The 24,146-nt window shown below is 45.5% G+C and overlaps 1 protein-coding gene and 2 pseudogenes across 2 annotated transcripts; all 3 read left to right on the top strand.

Annotated features, from left to right (window-relative positions):
* Window positions 1–2,369: 2,369 nt before the first annotated feature.
* Window positions 2,370–7,026, top strand: LOC103878480 (annotated as a pseudogene).
* Window positions 2,371–3,170, top strand: LOC110741493 (annotated as a pseudogene).
* On the top strand, window positions 6,183–17,036 carry LOC103878479 (nuclear pore-associated protein 1-like). 2 transcript variants are annotated; one of them, XM_021927606.2, is made up of 3 exons: window positions 6,183–7,368; window positions 13,748–13,889; window positions 16,536–17,036. In XM_021927606.2, exons 1-3 carry the CDS (start codon window positions 7,027–7,029, stop codon window positions 16,619–16,621), a joined length of 570 nt encoding a protein of 189 aa, XP_021783298.1. In that variant the 5' UTR covers window positions 6,183–7,026; the 3' UTR covers window positions 16,622–17,036. The 2 variants fall into 2 exon arrangements, with proteins under 2 accessions (XP_021783298.1, XP_021783297.1); XM_021927605.2 differs by having other exon boundaries at window positions 6,183–7,485.
* The last annotated feature ends 7,110 nt before the right edge of the window (window positions 17,037–24,146 follow it).

The raw sequence follows: 24,146 nt of genomic DNA, 5'->3' as shown, positions 1-24,146 counted from the left end.
AAAGGGAGACTCAGAGAGGTTAAAAATGTTGCCAAGCTCAGTCTACCCTAGTCAGGATAGCATAGGTTATGCTGCAGCAATAAATAAGCCTGAAACCCCAGTGACTTAATACAGCAAAGATTTGTTTCTCCTTCCCATGCCAGGCTGATAGCAACAGGGTAAATGGCTCAGGCCTCCAGGCTCCTGCCGAGTCATGACTCTGTTTCTAAAATGCATGGCTTCAGAAGTGGCTCAGAAGGGAAGAGAGAGGATGAAGGATTGAGCATTGGGGGTCAACCTAGATGTAATTCTACCCCCACCCCATTTGACAAAACCCCTGGCCCTCACCTAAAAGCAAGGGAGGCTGGGAAATGTAGTCTTCCTACGGGCCCAGGAAGAGAAATGGGTGTGGGGAGGCTGATCTCCACCAGCCTCTCACACAGCTGGAATGGGCAGAGGCAGAGCCTGGCCTAAGGCCACCCTGACCCCAGCATAAGGCATCTCGCCAGCACGGGTGCCAGCGGCCTTCTCTGCAGCTCACCAGGACTCCACTCTCTATCACCAGCATCTCCATCCACCTCACTCTAGCTGTGGCTGCCACAAGGAGTTCCTGCACCTCACAGCAGCACCTCCATGCTTCAGGAACCAAAGGATGCATCTCTTTTTATTTTTCTTTTATTTTTAGTTTTTTAATGTTTGTGGGTACATAGTAGGTGCATATATTTATGGGGTACGTGAGATGTTTTGATGCAGGCATGCAATGGATAATAATCACATCATGAAGAATGTGGTATCCATTCCCTCACGCATTTATCCTTTCTGTTACAAAAATCCAAGTATACTTCTTAGGTTATTTTTAAATGTTCAATTACTTTATTTTTGACTATAGTCACTCTACTGTGCTATCAAATAGTAGGTCTTATTAATTCTTAGTAATTTTTTTAATACCCATTAACTATCCCCACCCACCCCTACCAATCCCCTTCCACTACCTTTCCCAGCCTCTGGCAACCATTCTTCTGCTCTCTGTGCCCATCAGCTCAATTGTTTTGATTTTTAGATCCCATGAATAAGTGAGAAAATGCCACGTTTGTCTTTCTGTGCCTGGCTTGTTGCACTTAACATAATGACCTCCAGTTCCATCCATATTGTTGCAAATGACAGAATCTCATTCCTTTTTATGGCTGAATAGTCCTCCATTGTGTATATACACCACATTCTCTTTACCCCTTCATCTAGTGATGGACACTTAGGGTTCCTCCAAATCTTAGTTATTGGGAACAGTGCTGCAGTAAACAGGGGACTGCCGACTTCTCTTCAATATACTGATTTCCTTTCTTTTATGTATACACCCAGCAGTGGGATCACTGATTTGTATGGTAGCTCTATTTGTAGTTTTATAAGGAACCTCCTAACTGTTCTCCACAGTGGCTTTATTAATTTATATTTCCACCACCAGTGTATGAGAGTTTACTTTTCTCTAGATTTATACTCGTATATACAGAAAATGCTGAAGATTCCACTGAAAAAAACCTGTTAACATAAATGAATTCAGTAAAGTTGCAGGATACAAAGACAAAATACAGAAATTGGTAGCACTTGTATACACCAATAATGGACTATCTGAAAAGAAAATGTAGAAAATGATTCCATAGAAAATAGCCACAAAAAATGAGATGCCTAAAAATAAAATTTAACCAGCAGCTGAAAGACCTCTGCTTTGAAAGGTATAAAATATTGATGAAAGAAATTAAGAGCATGCAAACAAATGGAAAGATGTCCTGTGTTCTTGCATTAGAAAAACTAATATTTTTAAGATGCCAGTCTTACCCAAAGCTATCTACAGATTCAATGAACTCTCTATCAAAATACCAGTGACACTCTTAACAGAGATAGGAAAAAAATCCTAAACCTCATATGGAATCAAAAAAGACCCCAAATAGTCAAAGCAATCTGGAGAAGAAAAAAAAGAAAGTAAGCTCCAAACATCATATTGCCTGACTTTAAAATACACAATACACTACAAAGTTATAATAACCTAAACAGGATGGCATTAGCATAAAGACAAATAGACCAAAGGGACAGAACAGAAAGCCCAGAAATAACTCCATGCATCTACAGCCAACTGATTTTTGACAAAGTGCCAAGGCAAGAGCACACATTGCAAACAGGACAGACTCTTCAACAAATGGTGCTTGGAAAATGGGATGTGCACACACAGAATGAAACTGGATTTCTATCCTCCACCAGATAGGAAAATAAACTCAAATGGATTAAAGACATAAATGTAAGACCCCAAAATATGAAGCTACTAGAGGAAAACAGCAGAAATGCTTTAAGACATTCACCTGAGCAAGATTATTTTGAATATGACTCCAAAAGAGAATTGAAGCTGCTGAAGCCTTGCTTCCTATGGAATCTCCTACCTACTTGAGGGATTCAAGAAGTCCTGAATTTATCCATGTTGCTGTGAGGCCAGATGTCATTACAGAAACTGTAGTGGAGATGTCAACTGAGGGATCTGAACCGATGGATACCTCTCCTATTCCTACCTCACCAGATAACCATGAACCAATGAAAAGGAAAAAAATTGGCCGTAAACCAAAGACCCAATAACCACCAATTTCCAGCGGGTCTCCTGAGTCAGGTATAAAAAAAAAACCGAGAGAAGGAAAAGGAAACATAATATATTTGTAGGAGTTTCTTTTATATCTACTTAAAGATAAAAATACTTGTCCCCAGTATATTAAATGGATTCAGAGAGAAAAAGGCATGTTCAGGCTGGTGGATTCAAAGGCTGTCTATAAGCTTTGGGGAAAGCATAAGAACAAACCAGACATGAACTATGAAACTATGGAACAAGCTTTGCGATACTATTACCAAAGGGGTATTCTTGCAAAGCTACCAAAGGGGAATTCTTGTAAAAGTCGAAGGACAGAGGCTTGTAAATCAGTTCAAGGATATGCCCAAAAACATCGTGGTCATAGATGATGACAGAAGTGAAACCTGTAATGAAGATTTAGCAGGAGCTACTGACGAAAAATCATTGGAATAAGTGTCACTGTCTGCAGAAAGTCTCCTGAAAGCAACATCCTCTGTTTGTGGGGGAAAAAATTCATCCCTCATAAACACTTTAAAGAAAGCGTGGGTGCAGACATGTAGAAATGCTAGGTGCAGCTGATTAATGCCAATTGTAACTATTATTAAGCCTAGCTGATATGAGGTGGAGAAGGCTACCCAGAGCAGAGAAGGGTGTAGCTAAAGTCGTGAATATCACTTCCCCTGGTCACGATGCTTCATGCAGGTTTCCAGCTACCACTGAATCTGTATCAGCAATAGCAGCTCCAAGGACGGTTCGTGTGGCAATGCAAGTACTGTTGTAATGACATCACTGGGTCAGAACATTTCAACTGTGGCAGTTCAGTCAGTCAATGCAGGTGCATCATTAATAACCAGCACTAGTCCAACAACAGTGACCTCTCCAAAGGTAGTCATTCAGATAATCCCTACTATGATGCCAGCTGCTACTGAAAACCGAGACAAAATCACCATGCAGCCTGTCAAAATTATTACCATCTCAGCTACACAGCTTGCACAGTGTCGACTGTAGACAAAGTCAAATTTAACTGGATCAGGAAGCATTAACATTGTTGGAACACCATTGGCTGTGAGAGCACTTACCCCTTTTTCAGTAGCCCATGGTACACCTGTAATGAGTCTCTCAGTGCCTACTCAGCAGGCATCTGGCCAGACTCCTCCTCGAGTTATCAGTGCAGTCATAAAGGGGCCAGAGGTTAAACCAGAAGTGGCCAAAAAGCCTGAGCTTGATTCTTGGGTGCAGGTTCTGCATGGGTCAGGGCTGTTAGATGAAGAGTGCTCAATGCGTATCCTGAGCATGGATGAGAAAAAGTCAGTTAGTGACCTCCCCCCGCCCCCCCAAAAAAAGATTCAAATGACGATTCTGAAGGTTCGTAACCCCTGGTCTGCAATTATTAGTCATGTTGTAGATAGGTTTACTTTTATCTCTAATACATTGTTTTAAAAATTCAGATAAAATTGACATAACAAGAAGTCCAAGCCAGAGCAATCAAGCAAGAGAAAGAAATAATAGGCATCCAAATCAGAAAAGAAGTTAAACTATATGATTCGACACCTAGAAAATCCTAAGGACTCCACCAAAAGAATCCTGGAACTAATAAATGCTTTCGATATAGTTTAAGGACATAATACAAATGTACAAAATAAGTAGCATTTCTCTATAACAATAACAATCAAGCTGAAAACCCAATAAAGCAAGCAATCCCATTTACAATAGTCAAAAACAAATAAATAAATAAATATGTAAGAATACATCTAACCAAGGAGGTAAAAGATCTCTACAAGAACTACAAAACACTGCTGAAAGAAATCAGAGATGACACAAACAAATGGAAAAACATTCCATGCTCATTAATTTGAAGAATCAATATTGATAAAATGGCCATACTGCCCAAAGCAATCTATGGATTCAATATGATTCCTATCAAGCTACCAACATCATTTTTCACAGAACTAGAAAAAACTATTCTAAAATTTATGTGGAACTAATAAAGGGTCTGAATAGCTAAAGCAATCCTGAGCAAAAAGAACAAAGCCAGAGGCATCATGCTACCAGACTTCAAATTATACTACAAGGCTACAGTAACCAAAACAGCATGGTACTGGTACAGAAACAAATATGCAGACCAATGGAACAGAATAGAGAACCCAAGAATAAAGCCGAACACCTATAGCCATATGATCTTCAACAAAGTTGACAAAAATAAACAAAGAGGAAAAGACTCCCTAGTCAATAAATGTTCCCGAGATATCTGGCTAGCCATATGCTGAAGACTGAAACTGGACCCCTACCTTTCACCATATACAAAAAGTAACCATGATGGATTAAAGATTCAAATGTAAGACCTCAGAATATAAGAACCCTAGAAGAAAACCTAGAAAACAGCATTCTGCACATCAGCATTGGCAAAGAATTTATGACTATATCCTCAAAAGCAATTGCAACAAATACAAAAATTGACAAGTGGGACCTAATTAAATGAAAGAGCTTCTGCACAGTAAAGGAACTATCAACAGAGTAAGCAGACAACCTACAGAAGGGGAGAAAATATTTGCAAACTAAGCATCTGACAAAGCCCTAATATCCAGAATCTATAAGGAACGTAAACAATTGAATAAGACAAAATTAAAAACCAAATAGCCTCATCAAGAAATGGGCAAAAGACATTAACAGACACTTCTCAAAAAAAAGACATACAAGTGTCCAGAAAAAAGGAAAAAATTACTAACCACCAGAGTAATACAACATTACTAATCATTAGAGAAATGCAATATTTCACACCTTTTCACTTTCAGAACCCAGTAGAGCTATTGAAGCTTTACAGCTCATGGGGCCTCTCTGTGGCTGGAAACTCCTAGAGTTTTAACTCTTAGCCTTGTTCACACTGGGCCTCCAGCAATTTGTCAGTTGCACTTTGCTTTCCCCACCCAGTTGCTTGTTCCTGTGGAGGTCTCTACCTGTGGGTTTCTGAGGCTGTAAGTTGTGGCTTTTGGAATTATTCTGTCTCTCCAGTTATGGGGTCATGGTTTGCTCCATGACTTCACTTGCCTGATGGGTAAGAAGAATTGTTGATTTTTCATGCATGTTCTCCTTGTCCAGACACCCAAGAGTATGTCCTTCTCTTGGGCATAAGATCTGAAATTATATTTAGGTGTTAATGGGTGGTGAAGAGTGGATCCAGCTGGCATGCTCACAATGACCAAATTTCGTTGATCATATTTTAATCCAATACATTGCTCCACTATTAACTTGCAAATAAATGACACATTTGCTTTCAAGACATATTCCAGGAAGGCCAAAGAAACTGGCTTCTTATCAATATGGAATAATTCCCCTGGTGAATTTCTTTCAGGATAGACCAAAGCTGATGTAGAACATAAGCTTTACATACTTGGATCCTTCCCACTAGATAAGAAAAAACTTCTGGGCTGAATGCTCCATTAGAAGAGCAATGTGGGATGGTGCAGTGCTGACAATGGGTAGTCCCTGCCCTACATCTTTGTAGAGGACTGGAGCCCACAGTGGGCCATGGTCAACTTATATGTTGAAGTGAAGACCTCCTTCTAGGTGTGCATGTGCTTATTACAGATATGCCACGGTGCGAAGTACCCCAGGACTACAGGAATAAATAAGAATACGTGCTGTATCCGTGATCATGAGGCACACAGGCCAGAGTGCCAGCTGTGGAATCACACAGCCCGGGTTCAAAGCCCAGCTGGGCCATGACCACCTGAAGGACCTGCGGGAAGGTCTTAGGTAAATTTGTGGAAAGAAGTGGAGGCCCTGCCTGCCAGGAAGGGATGTGGTAAGGGGCAGCATCCAGTCAGGTCAGAGCACCGCATTCTCTCCCTGGAAACCTGCATAGCGGGACTGGTGGCCCTAGGGGCCAGGGCGGCCATGGAGAAGGCGGGCCTGGCTCCAGGCGGCACAGAGGCACTGGAGCAGCCCTGGGGGAACCTGGCAGGATGCGGGTGGGCCCGTGCTGGGCTTCCAGCAGATTCTGGCCCTGTAACCCAGGGGACAGGGTTGGGCAATACAGGGCCACTGGGTGCCAAGGCAGTGCCCAGGCCAGGCGCCAGGCGGAAAGGGCTCTGATATGTCAGCCCCGCATCCCCCACAGCCCCACAGAGGGGCCCATCAGAGGCCACATACCTGTCCCCAGGAGCAGGATGTCCCCAGGTGTGAGAGAGTCCTGCTGGGTCCTGCGGGGGCGGGAGTGGTGGGGGTGGGGCTCTCCGTTTTGCCCTTTGACCCCTCTGGTAGGCGCCCTAGGACGGGGGTGCTCCCGCGCGCTTCTGCACGCCCTGGTTCTGTCACCAGCCCCATTGGGACGTCACAAGCGCTCAGCTGCCCAGTGCGCGCCTGGCGAAAGAGAAGTGGTCGACTACGGAGCAGCGTCTCCATTACTGACCGTTTTCTCGCCATTGTACCCGCACAACTTGCTCTAAATGGGCAATTTATTAAGTATATTTCGTCCCCGGTCCCGCCGCAGACCCCTGCCGGGCCGTCGCTCACAAGCTCCCATAGCCCGTGAGTCCTCTCAGCCTGGCCCGGCTCAGCCTGCGGCGCCCACGCCTACCCCGGGCCCTTTCCGATTCCTCTTCAACCCTCAGCAGAGCCGCGGGCCTTCTCCAGTCAGCTTCTACAGCGCCCCTAGGAAACCGTGTCCTCTCCCGCCAGACACGGACGTCCCCCTGGGGGTCCTGCCTGCTGTGGGCGGCGGGCTCCCCTCAAGGAAGAAACCCGTGCTGTCTGCTCGCAACTCCATGATGTTGGGACACCCCAGCTCGGTGAGGATCCCTCCTCCCAGCAGCCAGTTCCCTCTCCAACTGCCTTCACCACGGGAGCAGGTGGCCGGGGCCAGGAAGCTGATTCCCATCCCAGCCAGGCTGCCGAATAAGACCAAGGTGAGGACCCAAGGAAAGCCCAGAGCAGTGATAGAGGAGGAGGGTCAGGCAGAGAGACGCAGGAGCAGGAGGACAAGAAAAACCCCTTCATCTCCGCAGGACGTCCACATCCAGGACCCTGGAGACCCAGGGAGACCTCAGTTCCTTCAGGTGCAGTCAGGGGCCTCTTGAGGGAAATGTTTATCCCAACTGTTTGACAGAAAATAACTTGATTGACAAGACCCAGGTGTCTCCAGTGAGTTCCTGCTGGGAGGGCCGTGTTGTCCCCAGCTCACACAGCCCTGCTGGAGGGGTCCTTCCCCTTAAGAAGCCTGACCCGGCTGGGCGCGGTGGCTCACGCCTGTAATCCCAGCACTCTAGGAGGCTGAGGCGGGAGGATCACAAGGTCAGGAGGTCGAGACCATCCTGGCTAACACGGTGAAACCCCGTCTCCACTAAAAATACAAAAAATTAGCTGGGCGTGGTGGCGGGCGCCTGTAGTCCCAGCTACTCGGGAGGCTGAGGCAGGAGAATGGCGTGAACCCGGGAGGCGGAGCTTGCAGTGAGCGAGATTGCGCCACTGCACTCCAGCCTGGGTGACAGGGCGAGACTCTGTCTCAAAAAAAAAAAAAAAAAAGAAGCCTGACCCATCTCCAAGAGTGCTCCTTGCTGCCCCGGGCTGCTCCCTGCTGCCAGAGAAGGTGCCCAGGAAGTGCAGGACAAAGACACCTGCTCAGCTCCCCAGGCTTGCTGATGTTGGGGAAGAGCCTTTAGCTCTTGCATCAAGGAGATCTTCTCCACCCAGAGCTGCCAGCCACAGGCCCCGCAAAAGAAAATTGTCAGTTACAACTTCTGCCGCTGGCCTCTGCCCTGCAATTAATGGATATGGGATAGAGCTGAGTTGCAGTTAGACTTTCCAGGAACAACATTTACAGTCATATTTGATGAGCTCTGAGCAGAAGTTCCTATTCTGGGGTGTGCGACTCCTCTAGGGGATTCTTGGGTAGATTTCAGGGCATCTGTAAACCCTCTAAACATGTAATGTGTACGTAATGTGTATGCTTATATGCATTTTTGTGGCAAGTGTGTTGATAAATTTCATTAGGTTCCTTATGCGGTCTATGACCCCAAATCAGCTGGTGCTGAAGCTAAAAGTCAGACGCAGCCTGTGGCAAATAAGACACACCGCTGGCTCATGGTGAACGATGAGTGTGAGGCCGAAGGGGAAGGACAGTAAGAATCACCAGTTACATGATTTCGGCCTTCTCCTTCAAACCTACCACAGCCTGGAGGCTCATTCAAGGGAAATAGAGCTGGTTTCTCTTCCCCTGCCCACCACACCGACATGCCAAGGAGCAGCAGCGCAGTAGCCAAACAGCAGGTATGACAGGAGAGAGCTCCTCCTGCTCCCTGACTGGATGCACAGCTGGTGGACAAAGGAGAATTCCCTTGCCCTGAGGGCTCTTCTGGTCACCTGGGTACATGAAGATTTCTCTATAGACCAAGATGTGGTGCATATCCACCACTATGGAGCTCACATACCTGACTCCATAGGGAGCACTGCTGTCCTAGAAGGCAGAAAGAGAAGAGACAAAACTCAGTGGCCTTCGTGGTTAGTCAGTACCTGCTCTGGGATCACACATCCAGTTGCGGTGACCTCTACATTCCTGACCCCCTATCCTCCACCTACTAGTGTAGAAATTGAAACAATTATACAATTGTGCATTTCATTCATTATGAGCCCCTTAAATGTCAACATGTGATTGGACTTATTAAAAGTAGGACTACTTAAAGTAAGAGACAATATCCTGTAGCAATCTTAAGAGAGCAGCTAAACAAAGAGAAAGAAAGAAAGAAAAGAAGGAGAGAAAGGAAAGGAAAGGAGAGGAAGGAAGGAAGGAAGGAAGGAAGGAAGGAAGGAAGGAAGGAAGGGAGAGAAAGGAAAGAGAAAGAGAGAAGGAAAGAAAGAAAGAGGAAGGAAGGAAGGAAAGAGGAAGTCTACATGAACAACAGGTTTTTGGTAGCTCCTTGAAGCTCGTGCTTGAATCACTGTGGTTCACAATCGTTTTAGCTTTCTGAGAAGCAGACTTCCTTAAATAATGACTACTCGGCTCTTACTGCATGCAGTGTTTATCCGTGGCAAAATCTTAAACACCTTTAGCAATTATTTAAAGAAATAAAACAACTTATTTGTAAATCTCAATTCCACTACTCACATGTGTAATAAAAAGGATGTTTGACCAGAGAGAAATAAGTCGAAAGTCATGATGTTCCTTAGAGTAGGCATAAGAGGTAAGGCATGACAATATGATTACATTGCTCCCTGGGCAGGTTTGGTTTTCCCCATTCAGTGATCCATCTATGATTTCTTTCTCTAGTCTAATAATTCTCTGACAGTGCACAGGGAGACAGCAAATTCCTTAGGGCAGCCATCAAGTGTTTTGTGTTCCAAAAATGCTTGGGGTTAATGAGTAATGACAAGCAAAGCAAGCTGCAAAACTAATACTTTGGTAAAATAACATGTCCAGACTTTAAAGACTTGAACACAAACTAGAGTGAGTAATGGATCAAGAACTGAGTAAATGCCAATAAGATCAAATGTGAACTGATGTCTTCTCAAGGTGTTTTGGTTAGAAACTGTGTGTGTGTGTGTATGTGTGTGTTACCAACAAACCATTAAAGTAAGTTAAGATGGAAACCAAGCCTGAGAAATCTCTGAACAAAGCCAATGAGGCCTCATAAGGGACCTCAACCTTCCTTGATTTGCAGTGAGGTTTCACATAAGTAAAACTTAACTTGAAGTATTTCTTGTAAATGCTTACACAATTCTATAGTACTTGGGCCCTGTAGACTTATCACACACTGAATTATTCTTTTTTTGTTGTAATGTCTTGCCACTCCAACTAGACTGCAGCTTCCTGGAGATGGGACCATGTTCCTTATTTGCCAGTCACAGGTGTTGACTAAATATCCTGCCTTTCCTCCTGTTATAACGGAAGTGGTGTCCAACTCCTACCCAAAGCCCATCCTCTTCTTGTCTTCTGATTCCTCCCCCTTCTGCCTCTCACAGACTCAGTGACATCCATCTTCCCCCATCTCTTCTTTTGACATACTTCAACTTCTCTTTCAGCCTCAGTCCATCAGCTCAACGATCTCCCATTTGATTAGAAATTCATCCAAAGGCCCCATATCAGACTCTAGTTCCATCCTGGGATTCCCCACTGCCACATTTCATAGAGGCGTGGAGGTGTGCACATCACCACCTCCACATCACCACCTCCCCCAGTTCTTCTGCCCACTGCTCCTCGACTTCCATCCCATCACTCCAGTGGAACACACTTCCCCCAAGGTCACCAATGCACCACCATAGCCTATGGACACTAGAGTTAACTTCTAAGCAGCACTATCTACTATTGACTATGAGCTCCTTCTTGAAACCCCATCTCTGGTTCCTGGAGAAGGGGTGAGCTGAACTGGCAAAGAGTATCCTAATCTTGTCATGGGCATCTGGAACCCTGACAGGAGGAGGTCCCTCAACCACCATGGACACTTGAGTTGGCAGGGAAAGCTGCTTAGAGAAGGGGTAGGGGCAGAACTCCAGCCAGTGTGGAGCCCAGAGAGTTTGTTGCAGGAGCTTCTCTAGTGGAGCATGGCCAGGGACACCCATCCCCCTAAAGTTCAACTTGCTCCTATAAGAGTCTTAAGGCCTAGGAGAACTGTGGGACCTGAACTCTGCAGGGTGGTCCATGAGACAGGGCAGGTCCGACCAGAGCATCCCTCAGTCTCCTGGTCTCTCCCAGGGCCCCAGTCTGGCCACGCCTTCTTGTAGTGCAGCCTTGGGTGCCCACAGAGATATCTCCTGGGGCTCCACATCATAGCTCCTGTGCTGGCAGACCATACCTGACCAGCAAAGAGCTCCAGCAGAGTAGCCCTACAGACACACACCAGCCTGCCCATGCCCTCCACCGATTGCAGCCTCCCCTGTGCTGCTTTGCCTGCATACACCTGCCCACAGCCACCCCCTCCATATGGCTTTGCCAGAGCATGTGTGTATGGGTAGACCTTGCCCCCACTAATGCCCCACCTCTGCACCAAGCTACCACCAGCCTGAAACTAGGCATGGAGAATAATGGACACATGTCCACCCTGAGTGGTCACTGCCACCCACAGGAACACACACAGAGGACACACACACTCCTGCACCCACCAGCACCCCATCCACATGCAAACACCATCACCAGTGCAAACACATGTAAGACACCAGCTGAGGTGCCCTTCCTCCTGACACCATGCTGCCTCTGCCACTGCTGTGAATACCTGCACAGAGGCTGGCAACCCAGCATCCAGTAGCACCCCACCACAATGGACAAGCATGCACCCCTCCACAGTGCCACTGCCACTGCTGCTGGCACATGCAAACGAGGACAGATTCCACTGCCACCACCCTATGAAGCGCTTTGGCTGGCACCACCCATACAAGTGTTGTGACCAGCTATCTGGGAGAACCTCCTTACCTCCCGCACGGTGGATTCCTAACCTCAAGGACACTGGGAACAAAGTCGGCCCAGTAGAAGTCCAGTATTAGAGCACGCAGTCCAGAAGTTGGGAGCTGAGCTTTGACCCCCCTACAATCTTCCAGAAACAAAGCCAGTCCGCTGAACCCACCTTGTACCACAATCAAACCCCCAAGGTTATCAAATAGGATAAAAGAAAAAAAACCCATCCAAAGGACAGCACTTCAAAGACTGAAGGAACATTAGCCCACACAGATGAGAAAGAATGAGTGCAAGACCGCTGACAACTCGGAAAGCCTGTGTGCCTTCTTTCTGCGTCACCTCTCCAGCAAGGGTTCTGAACTGGGCTGAGATGACTGACATGACAGAAATAGAATTCAGAATGCGAACAGGAATGAAGATCATCAAGATTAAGGAGAATGCTGAAACCCAATCCAAGGATGCTAAGAATCACAATAAAACAATACAGGAGCTGACAGACCAAATAGCCAATATGAAAAAGAACGTAATCAACCTGATAGAGCTGAAAAACACACCACAGGAATTTCATAATGCAATCGCAAGTATTAATAGCACAATAGATGAAGCTGAGGAAAGAATCCTAGAGCTTGAAGACTGGCTTTCTGAAATCAGACAGACAAGAATAAAGAAAAAAAGAATAAAAAGGAATGAAAAAAAAAACCTCTGGGAAATATGGGATTATGTAAAAAGACCCAATCTATGAGTCATTGGTGTCTCTGAAAGAGATGGAGAGAATGGAAACAACTTGGAAAACATACTTCGGGTTATCACCCATGAGAACTTCGCCAACTCAGCTAGAGAGGCCAACAGAAAATTCGGCTTTGCCAGCTAAAAAAAAAAAAAAAAGAAGGCCGGGCGCGGTGGCTCACGCCTGTAATCCCAGCACTTTGGGAGGCCGAGACGGGCGGATCACGAGGTCAGGAGATCGAGACCATCCTGGCTAACACGGTGAAACCCCGTCTCTACTAAAAAATACAAAAAAAAAAAAACTAGCAGGGCGAGGTGGCGGGCGCCTGCAGTCCCAGCTACTCGGGAGGCTGAGGCAGGAGAATGGCGTGAACCCGGGAGGCGGAGCTTGCAGTGAGCTGAGATCCGGCCACTGCACTCCAGCCCGGGCGACAGAGCGAGACTCCGCCTCAAAAAAAAAAAAAAAAAAGAAAAAAAAAAGAAAATTCGGGAAATGCAGAGAACCCTCGTAAGATACTTCACAAGAATATCATCCACAAGACACATAATCATCAGATTCTCCAAGCTTGAAATGAAAGAAAAATGTTAAAAGCAGCTAGAGAGAAGGGTCAGGTCACCTACAAAGGAAAGCCCATTAAACTAACAGTGGACCTCTCAGCAGAGGTCCATTCCCCATGAGTCATAGGGAATGATCAACATTCTTAAAAGAAACTCCAACCAAGGCTTTCATATCTAGCCAAACTAAGCTTCATTGGCAAAGGAGAATAAGATCTTTTGCAGAAAAGCAAATACTGAGGGAATTCATTACCACCAGACCTGTCATCTCTAGGAACTCTGATTTTATAGATCACATCTGGCCTTGCACCAGGTGGAATTTGTGAAAAGTGTAAGGAACTATTACTGCTAATTAGGCAAGCCTCATGCTCTAATTGTCAAAAATGAAAATGAGAACACAAAATACCAAACCCCTGAAGCAATGTTTTCTCACTCATTTCCTCCCTCCATCCCCCTTCCAGCAGATTCCTGAGAACAACCTAATACATATTCCTCTTCCCTTCCAGATACAGAATTGGGTGTTCTTCATCTGGGCTTTTGTCCTGCCCACACCCAGCAGGCGCACAGCGCGTAAAGCAGGAAAAGGAACCAAGCTGAAGGAGGCAGAAACTCCGCAGCCAGCAAGGAGGAGGCGCTATCTCCCTGCAGGTTAGGAAGCCCTAAGCCATGCAACCCAGTGTGTGGGAGGTGAGGGTTCTTCCCCACTTGATTGTTTCCAAGCAGGGTCATGTTGTGGTTAAGGGTATGGGTTGGCAGCCAGAATGCTTGGGTTTGAATCCTGGCTCAGCCACTTACCTTGGATAAGTAATTGAACCCCTCTGTGCCTCATCTTCCCCATCTGTACCTGCCTCCAAGAGTTGTTATGAGAATAAAGGAGTTAATACGTGTAAAACACTTAAAACAGGGCTTACCACCTATTACTCACCCAGCAAGTGTTAACTGTTATTATTATTATCTCCAACTCATAATTATAGTGAACATCATTATATTATATTATCCTCTAGTTGCATCCCTTGAAACCATACTACAGGCAAGAAATTACCAAATCTTCTGGTATTTTAGTTACTTAGCACTTTATTGGATCCAAGATGAAACACCTTGGACTGAATTAACAGTGAAGACTAAGGTGAGGATCCACAATTCTATTTTACCAGAAATCCTACTTCTAGGAATACCTTCTAAGGCAATTTTCAGATCAGCAAAGACGACGCACAAAGGGGCTCACTGCAACATTTTTTTATGGAGTGAAAAGCTGGACACAGGCTAAGTGTGGAACAACCTGAGAATGATTAAATACGTTATGGTACAGCAATGTGCTTTTGAAAAATTTTTAATAACTAGGAAATACTCGTGAAGTAGATTGGATTACATTTGATAACTATGTAAGCACATTTGCAAGAAAACAAAACCTAGAGAGATGTATGATGATGTTCACAGTGGGGTTACTGAGAGTGAAGACACTTACACGTGGTTTTTGTTTACATTTTATTTTTTTGGTGCCTTCCACGTGTTACACATGAACACATACAATTTTTATATTTGGAGAAAATGTTAAGTCATGAAACCAAAACATTTAAATAGAGAAAGAATCTTTCAGAAGACACACAGTGAACTACCAGAAACTAGAGATAGAACTTACATCCCTAAATTCCTAGTTTTTAAGCCCAGAATGACTCCACATAACAGAGGGAGGTGTTGCTACTCTTCAACTTACCTTTGCTCTGGAAAGAAAATCTGTGAGCAATCTCTCAGTTAAGGATGGATGGATGGATGGATAGATAGATAGATAGATAGATAGATAGATAGATAGATAGATAGGAAGGAGGATGGATAGATAGATAGATAGATAGGAAGGAGGATGGATAGATAGATAGATAGATAGATAGATAGATAGATAGATAGATAGATAGATGACAGATGGATGACAGACAGCATCAGACAGATAGACAGACAGACAGATGACAGACAGATGATGACAGACAGGAGGATGACAGACAAGACAGACAGATAGACAGACATGGATGGACAGACAGATGATAGACAGATGACAGACAGACAGACAGACAGATAGATGATGACAGACAGACAGACAGACAGGAGGATTTGACGGATGGATGGATGACAGATGTAGATAGATAGATAGATAGATAGATAGATAGATAGATAGATAGATAGGAGGGAAGGAGGAAGGGATATAAGGATGCATGGATGGATGGATGGATGGATGGATGGACGGACGGGTAACTAGAGATGGGCATAACTTGGGGGAGGACGGCAAGAGCCTCTGAAGGTGCAGGATACAATTTGGCCTTGACTAATCACGGCCATTCATTTTCACAACACTGGGGCTCCTTGGCCCACATATGCTTATTAAGAGAGTGTTCTGAGAAAGCCACAGTTTTAGCAGACAAAGCCCAGGAAGGCTTCACCAGAGAGTTCTCCACCACAGCAATGCTCTGCTCATTCCTCTCATTAATTTAATAAACAAGGGAATTTTGCAAGAGTTTTAATGGAATATAACTACAGCCCTGATTTGGCTCCTTCTGGCTTCTTCTTGTTTTCTAATATTAAAAAACCTTTAAAGGCATCCATTTTTCTTGAGCAAATAACATAAAAAAGACCACCTTGGCAGGGTTAAATTCCCAGGACCTTGGGTTTAGGGTTGGACTAAATGGCTGGTATAAACCCTTACAAAAGTGTCTTGAGCTCAATGGAGCTTATGTTGAAAAATAAATTTTATATTTTTATTTTTATCTTTTAATTTCATTTTTTTCCATGAACTTTCTGAAGTTCTCTTGTGTAATTAATTATTCCTTCGAAAAGCAAATGCAACTGAGTGAGTGAACCTATAGGTTGGAGCTTAAACAAATGACTTAAGAGAGATTCTGGCCTGAGCTCTGAGTTTTGCAAGTGTTATTCCTAACTTTTGTTATAAACAATTTCTCCTGGAACAACTTAAATGTAAAGGGAAGTATTATCTTTAGAAGGTAAATTTTAGCTATAAAAGATACTGATTGCTTATGAAGAAAGGCAGAGTCTGCCATTCTCATACTGACCAGAGCTATGAACAGTGGCTCCAGCCTCTTTTGGCAAGGCCCCCTGAAGCCACCACCCAAACAGGACTCTATGGAGATAACATTCTCCCTACGACCCACCTGGGCTTTCTTCACTCACCTCAGGGAATTTCTTTTTCTGCACATATTAAGTGGCGGCCCTGTCAAAATACTTAGCATTGCCCTCATTCAGGCTGTAAATCTTTCCTTTCTTACTAATGTTGACATCTTTTTCCACCAGTACAAATTCACCAAGAGCCTAGAGAGACGAAGAGAGATGCCAGGAAGAAGAGAGACGCCAGGAAACAGAAGCCCACAGAATCATGAGAAGATGGGGGCCTGCTGGCAGAGCTGGGGCTTGGCTGTGGTCACTCTGGAGCCTACCCTGTGGTGTTTTTATGAGTATTGGAAAGAACAGAGATACTATGGAGCCCACAAAGGAAGCTCAAGCAGTAACATAGCAAGAGGGAAAACAATTCAAAGGGAAGAGGCCCATGGTCTTCTTTCTTTGTGACTTCTACTGTCAGGGAGGCTCCTTATTTATAAAGAACATGACTGTGTTTATCTCCCAAGTTCTCACCCCAAGATGAATGTGTTCAGAAAGACTTGAGCCATCAACAGTTAGAGGAGAAGTTGCACTGATGTGTGAGGGATGCATTTTGACAATTTGTGATCCAGTTATTTTGTTTATGTTAATGACTCAATCTCAGAAACCATTAAAAGTTTCTGGTATCCCAACTAATCTTATCTGGGGAAAAGAAGTTCTTTCAACTGGAAACTGTGTTCACCTGGCATAAGGAAAAAGTTGGTAAAATCTAAAGGAATCCTCAGACTTATTAATAAAATTGTGCCCAGTCCCTCTCCCCTTATAGCCACTGTGGTCCATAGCTGCAGGGCATCCCTCAGACACCCCTTTATCTAGTTCTGGTGACATCAGTCACTAAAAATGTGATCAGCTCTCAGCAGACACCACCTTAAATGCTGACGTCTCTCTAAGTCACTAGGGGGAAAGTCAGGGCCTGCAAACCAGATTCATTTTGATTAATGTTCAGAATTTTGAGAAAGTGAGAAACTCCAAAGTGACAGCTCACAGCTAACAGCTAGCCCAGAGGTTCCCAAGGAACATCAGAGAGATTCCCAGAATATAAAGAGGGAAGGCCATGCTGTCCATGTCTGAAATAAGACGGTGACTAGGAGACTCAACAACTACACATTCCTCTCTTCTGCTAACAAGACTGACAACTGCTTCTTTACCAACGACTTCACTTTACTCTCCCTGGCTCCTAATTAAAAATTATTTAGAAAACTAATCATTAATTGCACCCACTTCCAGGCAATATCCAATCCAGACTGACCCTCTGTTACTCAAACCCTCTTTAGAATCACCAAGTAAAACCTCAGGGTTCCTCTGCAGTGCACTCCCCCTGCCCAGTAAATCGAACTTCTTTTTATTACAGGCGTGCACGTGATGCGTTTTGTCTCATGAGCTTTAACTCGCTGTGGGCACCTGTTGCTTTGGAGTAGACCAGCCTTGAGTTCCACTTCTGAAAAGTGCCCTGACATCCCTTAAAGAGTGAGATGTCAGTCTAGAAAGATCCGTATCTGGGTCTCTTTTAGGTCAAGGCCAGGCACGTGCCTTAGCTTAAAAAATTGGATACCCCTCCCTGGGATTTGAAACCTGAGAGAGAGGCACAGCACTGGGGTTGGTGTCCAGGACAGACTGGCCGTGTTGCAGGACTACTGCCGTGCTTTCTGCTTCCTGGTCCTCCAGCCCTGCCCGTTCCTAGCCAAGGTCCTTTGCTTTCCCAATGAAACGAGAAAAGTTCCCTTATCCCCCTCGCAGGGCATGTGAAGGGGGTGTGGCTTACTGTTTCCGAGCCCCGCTGCTCAAACCTCTAGGGGGAGCATGCAGACAGGCAGGCTGTGGGGCTCCGACCCGTGGCAGCATCTAGGTGTGAATGTTTACAGCTGAAGCGCCAGTGGGCATGTGTTACAGTGTGCTCTTTCAGTTTAGCCATCCGTCCATAGGCGGCTTGCGTTAGTCCCTCAATTAGACCCCCTGCCTTATCTTCGGCCATCCACTGGTCAATGGCCTGATGGCAGATGCCAGTGTGTTCCACCGGCATGTTCCTCTCGATGTCCAGCCGCTTGTGTGCGTGCCCGCCAGGTTCTCGGGGTTTTTCTAAGCACAGGATGGGGGCGTGGCAGGCCAGGGTGGTCTTGGGAAATACATTGGGGCACTGAAACAGAAATGCCTCTCCAAACCTAGGTCCGTGGGCACAGACCTGGGGGTGGAGCCCTCGCAGAGGACCCTGCCCTTCTCCTCCCAGCACTTCCCTGCCCCCTTCTCGTATCACCATCAATGCAGTAACTCCTCTCAATTGAGCTGGGGTCGATTTTGCTCTTGCTTTTCAGCAAAGAGCGTGGAAAGGCACAGCTGTCATTTAAACAGTGGCACTCACTCTCCACCTGAACAGAGGAGCTCATTCTGCATCAGGGTGGGTGAAAACGCCTTGGGTTGATCCACTCCTGGGTCTGGGTCAGGGACTCTCAGGTCCCTTGAATGTTGTTTCCACAATTTTATTAACCTGGAAAATATGCCCCTTTGTTTTGATTGTGTGGTCACCAACGACCGCTGATTTTTTTTTTTTTTTTTTTTTTTTTGAGACGGAGTCTCGCTCTGCCGCCCAGGCTGGAGTGCAGTGGCCGAATCTCAGCTCACTGCAAGCTCCGCCTCCCAGGTTCACGCCATTCTCCTGCCTCAGCCTCCCGAGTAGCTGGGACTACAGGCGCCCGCCACCTCGCTCGGCTAGTTTTTTGTATTTTTTAGTGGAGACGGGGTTTCACCATGTTAGCCCATGTTGGGATGGTCTCGATCTCCTGACCTCGTGATCCGCCCATCTCGGCCTCCCAAAGTGCTGGGATTACAGGCTTGAGCCACCGCGCCCGGCCGACCGCTGATTTTTAATATGGAATCTCATACGCTTTGATAAGAGGGTCCCTGATGATCAGACACCAGATCCCTATCACTGAGAAACAAAGGCTCCTATTTGTAAATGAATGCCTTGACATTGAGCTTTATCCCACAATGGGGACTTGGTTAACAGGAGGTGGTCTCTCTGTGCCTGAACAATATGTGTATTCTGACAAAATCAAATCATCAGGTCTGCAAACCCACAGACATTACAGGCTGGGTTTGACCCACCAGGGAATGTTGTCTCCATCACTGCTGACTGCCCTCCACGGCATTTCTATCTGCGACAACTGCTACAAGCTATCTCTGCTAGACGTCAACATCCCAAACAGGCGCTAAGCTTTGTGCACTGGGTCTTTGCTCAAATGTCCTTTATAGTAGGGTGATGTGATCTAAAGGGGTTTCAGGATAATACACAGAGATCAGGAAAGATTATGCTATGTGGTTCATCTCTTCCTTCTGTCATGCTGACAAGTTCTGGTGCCCACCTATGTCCAGACTAGGCCCTGCTGTCATGACTGAGGGCAGAAAGCAGAGACTCTGTCTGTGCCTGGGAACCCTTGAGTACCCAAGTCAAAGCACCCCCCATTGCCTTTAGAACTGCTCAGAATGTTCTTGGAGATATTTTACTTGTACTTAAGAGCAGTGGTTTTTGAAATTTGGTCTGGTTTAGTAGTTAAAGCACAGATTGCTGGAGTGTGACTCCTGACACCACCAGTCACTAGCTTGACCTTAGGCAAGCTACTCACCCTCTATGTGCCTCACTTTCCCCATCTGAAAATGGGAATAGTAGTAGGACCTACCTCACAGGGCTGTTGTGATTTTTTTTTTTTTTTTGAGACAGAGTCTGACTGTGTCGCCAGGCTGGAGTACAGTGGCGCGATCTCAGCTCACTACAACCTCCGCCTCCTGGGTTCAAGTGATTCTCCCGCCTCAGCCTCCGAAATAGCTGGGATTATAGGCACCCGCTACCACGCCCAGCTAATTTTTGTATTTTTGGTAGAGACAGGGTTTCACCATGTTGACCAGGATGGTCTTGATCTCTTGACCTCATGATCCACCCACCTCAGCCTCCCAAAGTGCTGGGATTGCAGGTGTGAACTACCATGCCTGGCTGAGTATATATCATTTCTGTGTGCTGGTAACATTTGGAAAGGAAGAAGTAAAATTATTTCTGTTTACAGATTATATGGTTTTATATGTAGAAAACCCTAAAAATTCCACCAAAAAACCTGTAAGAACTAATAAATGATTTCAGCAAAGTTACAAAATGCAACATTAACACATAAAACTCCATCGCAGTTCTATACATTAGCAATGACCAATATGGAAAGGAAATTAAGAATAAAATTTCAGGCCAGGTGTGACAGCTTACACTTGTAATCCCAACATGTTGGGAGGCTGAGGCAGGCAGATCGCTTGAGGCCAGGAGTTTGAGACCAGCCTGGCCAATGCAGTGAAACCCTGTCTCTACTGAAAAACAAAACAAAACAAAACAATTTTATTTATAATAGCATGAAAAAGAATAAAATTCTTAGAAATAAACTTAACCAAGGAGGCAAACAACTTGGACACTAAAAACTACAAAACAACAATGCTACAAGAAACCAAAGAGTATATAAATAAATGAAAAGACATCACCATGCATGTGGATTTAAAGACTTAATATTGTTAAAATGTCCATATTACCTAAAACTATTTACAAATTCAATACAATCCCTATTGCAGCATTATTCACAATAGCCAAGAGATCCAATCCAAATGTCCATTGGTGGATGAAAGGATAAAATATGGTATATACATACAATGGAAGACTAAGCAGCCTACGGAAAGAAGGAAATCATGTCACATGCTAGAACATGGATCAATCTCAAGAACATTATGCTAAGTGAAAGAAGCCAATCACAAAAGGACAAATACTTTCCTTCATATGAAGTATTTACGGTAGTCAAAATCACAGAAACATAAAGTAGTGGTTGCCAAGGGCTGGGGATGGGAGTAGGGGAGAAATTAGTATTTAATGTGTACAAAATTTCTGTTGTGAAAGATAAAAAATTTCTAATTTCACAATGATGTGAATATATATAACATTGCTAAATTGTACACTTTAAAATGTTTAAGATGATTTTTAGAAAAGGAAAAAGCATAGGAATAAATTTTCACGACCTAGGACTAATTAATGGTTTCATAAACATGATATTAAAACCACCCGTAACAAAAGAAAAAATAGATAAATTGGACTTCATCCAAAGTAAAAACTTTTGTGCTTCAAAGAGTACCATCAAGAAAGTAAAGGACAACCCATAGAATGGGAGAATATTTCTGCAAATTATATCTTGTCAAGCATTTTTATCTGGAAAATGTAAAGAATTCTTATAACTCAATGGCAAAACACAAACCAGTTAAAAATTAGTAAATGTTGAGTACACATTGCTCCAAAGAAAGATACACAAGTGGCGAATAGGTACATGAAAGAGGTTCAACATCAGCGAAATGCAAATGCAAACTACGATGAGATGCAACTTCAGAACCAGTAGAACGACTTTATCAAAAAGAGTTGATAACAAATATTGGCTGGAATGTGGAGAGATGCTGGGAACCTCACACAGCTAGTGGGTATATAAAATGGTTCATCGACACTGGAAACAGTCTGGCACCTTCTGAAATAGTTAAACATCGAGTTTCCATATGGCCCATCAATTTTCACTCTTAGGTATATAGCCATGAGAAATGGAAACATACATCCCCAGAAAACCTTGTACACAAATGTTCTTAGAAGTATTATTCACAATAGCCAAAGAGTGAAAACAACCCAAATGTTCTTAACTGATAAATGGAAAAATTTTAGTATATCCATTAATGGAATATTATTCAGCAATAAAAAGGTTTGATATAATGATACATACTAAAAACATGGATGACCTTGGAAATATTATTCTAAGTGAAAGAAGACAGATGTGAAAGACACACATTGTATGTTCCATTCATAGTGCATCATGTGACACTGAAGTTAGAATCAAAGTGAGCTACAAAAGGGCAGCCACCTGGATCAAGTCCATCCTGGTAGCTGTCAGAAAGCACAGCATGTTCACTAACGGGGGCCAGCCTTGCTCCCGTTGTCAGATGGAATTTCCGAGGAGGCCGTGGCTTCTTCAGGGATCTGTCATCCAGTAGTGAAGGGAGTGGTCTCTGGAGGCAAACCTGCCTGGGGCTGCCCCAGCTGCACTGGCTCTCAGAGAGTGACCTGGCTGCGTGAGCAGGGAGGCCAAGCCCACCAACAGCCTCAGCACACCCCCAGCACCTGCTGCGAGCAAGCTGCATGGCTTCCCCAAGTGTGGATGCGACAATATCATGAGTAATTACAGATTCCCTTTCACTGCATCCCAGGCTCTCCTGGTTCATGTGTGATACTCTGCACTTGGGGTGGAGGTGTGGTGACAGTCGCAAAGGGCCGAGCCTTTCTTTCCCATGGCCCTGATGCACGGTTTCCAGATACCAGTCACGAAGGAAGTTCTTGTCCTAGTCACATAGGGCTGCTAGGACAAAGTGCCATAGACTTGGGGGTAGTGGCACGTATTAAAAAAAGAAATGTATTTGTCACAGTCTGGAGGCTGGAAGTCCGAGGATAGCATCCCATTGTGGTGAGGTTCTGGTGAGGGCTCTCTTCCTGGCTTGCAGATGGCCGCCTTCTCACTGTGTCCTCGTGTCAGGGAGAGAGCGAGCTCTGGGGTCTCTGCTTCTTACCAGGGCCCTAATCCCATCACTAGGGCCCCACCCTCATGGTCTCTTCTAACCCTGAATAATTCCCAAAGGCCCATCTCCAAATACCATCAAGTTGCGTGTTAGGGCTTCAACATAGGAATGGGGCGGGGGGGAGGGGAACGTGTGTTCAGTCTATCAGATCCCCCTAGTCAGCCCCACTCTGCCCATTTAGAGGCAGATTGTAGGGCTCAGGCGGGACACAGTGGTGGAGGAAGCACAGGTTCTGCCTCCTGGGAATAGCTCAGCCAAAACAAGCACAGGACAGCGGGGTAGACAACAACCAGTGTGGTAACCAGCAGGAACCCCAAGGTGTCACTTTCACCCTTAGGTGAGGAAGTTGGCTGAGCACCCACACACGGCAGAGTATAGACCATGTTCCCTTCAAACGCGGCTCACTAACATTTCTAAACCCTGCAAAGGGGCAGTGCTACCTTATCTCCTGAGGATGGCCCTGAATGTAGAGGAGTCACGGGAGCTGCCCACTTCACCCACCAGTGACTCTTCACTCCCCACATTTTCCCCAAGGGCCTGATGTGCGCTGAGCTGGGGAAGCCCTGCCAAGATAAACTCTCCTTCCCAAAGGCTACAGAGGGCGGAAGGCCTGCAACACTGCCCACATCGAGCAGAAGGGACAGGGCAGAGGGGCACCTGTCTGGCTGACTGCTGTGCTCTGTGGGCAGATGGGGCCAGAGAGGACCCAAACATGGCTCCCTTTGTCACTTGGCCAAGGGGCCAGGCCACTGTGTACCGGGCAGCTTTGCTCCACAAGCCTCTGCTGCTGGGCCAGACCCCAGCGCCATGACCACAGCTCTGCATGCAGGCAGTGCTGGGACCTGTGCCCTGGCAGTCACAGGGGTCCTGAGCCAACAAGGGCCCCTCCTCCCTTGTTGTCTGAGGGGGAGGAATCAGAACTCAGACTGTAGAGAAGAAGGTGTTGGCCAGGAGGGAACCAGGGCGGGTGCCAGGTCCTGTCCATGCTGGGATCTGAGATTCTAAGAGGTGGGTTAGGGGTAAGGGGGGCAGAGGTTGGCCCATGGGGTGAGGGGAGTTCAGCAGAGATGGGGAGGACAGGACAACCTGGGAAAGAGCAGAGCATTCTCCCCAACCTCAGTCCCT

This window comes from Papio anubis, chromosome 13 (assembly GCF_008728515.1).
Source record: "Papio anubis isolate 15944 chromosome 13, Panubis1.0, whole genome shotgun sequence".
Lineage (NCBI taxonomy): Eukaryota > Metazoa > Chordata > Mammalia > Primates > Cercopithecidae > Papio > Papio anubis.
The sequence above is the reverse complement of the archived record's forward strand: the minus strand, read 5'-3'. Positions and strand labels throughout refer to the sequence as shown.

Excerpts from the sequence above, each read along its gene's own strand:
- LOC103878479 (XM_021927605.2), top strand. The coding sequence starts at position 7,027 with ATGGGCAATTTATTAAGTATATTTCGTCCCCGGTCCCGCCGCAGACCC. Across the intron at positions 7,486-13,747 it reads GGCTGCCGAATAAGACCAAG|ATACAGAATTGGGTGTTCTT; the intron begins GTGAGGACCCAA and ends CTTCCCTTCCAG. Across the intron at positions 13,890-16,535 it reads GAGGCGCTATCTCCCTGCAG|TACAAATTCACCAAGAGCCT; the intron begins GTTAGGAAGCCC and ends TTTTTCCACCAG.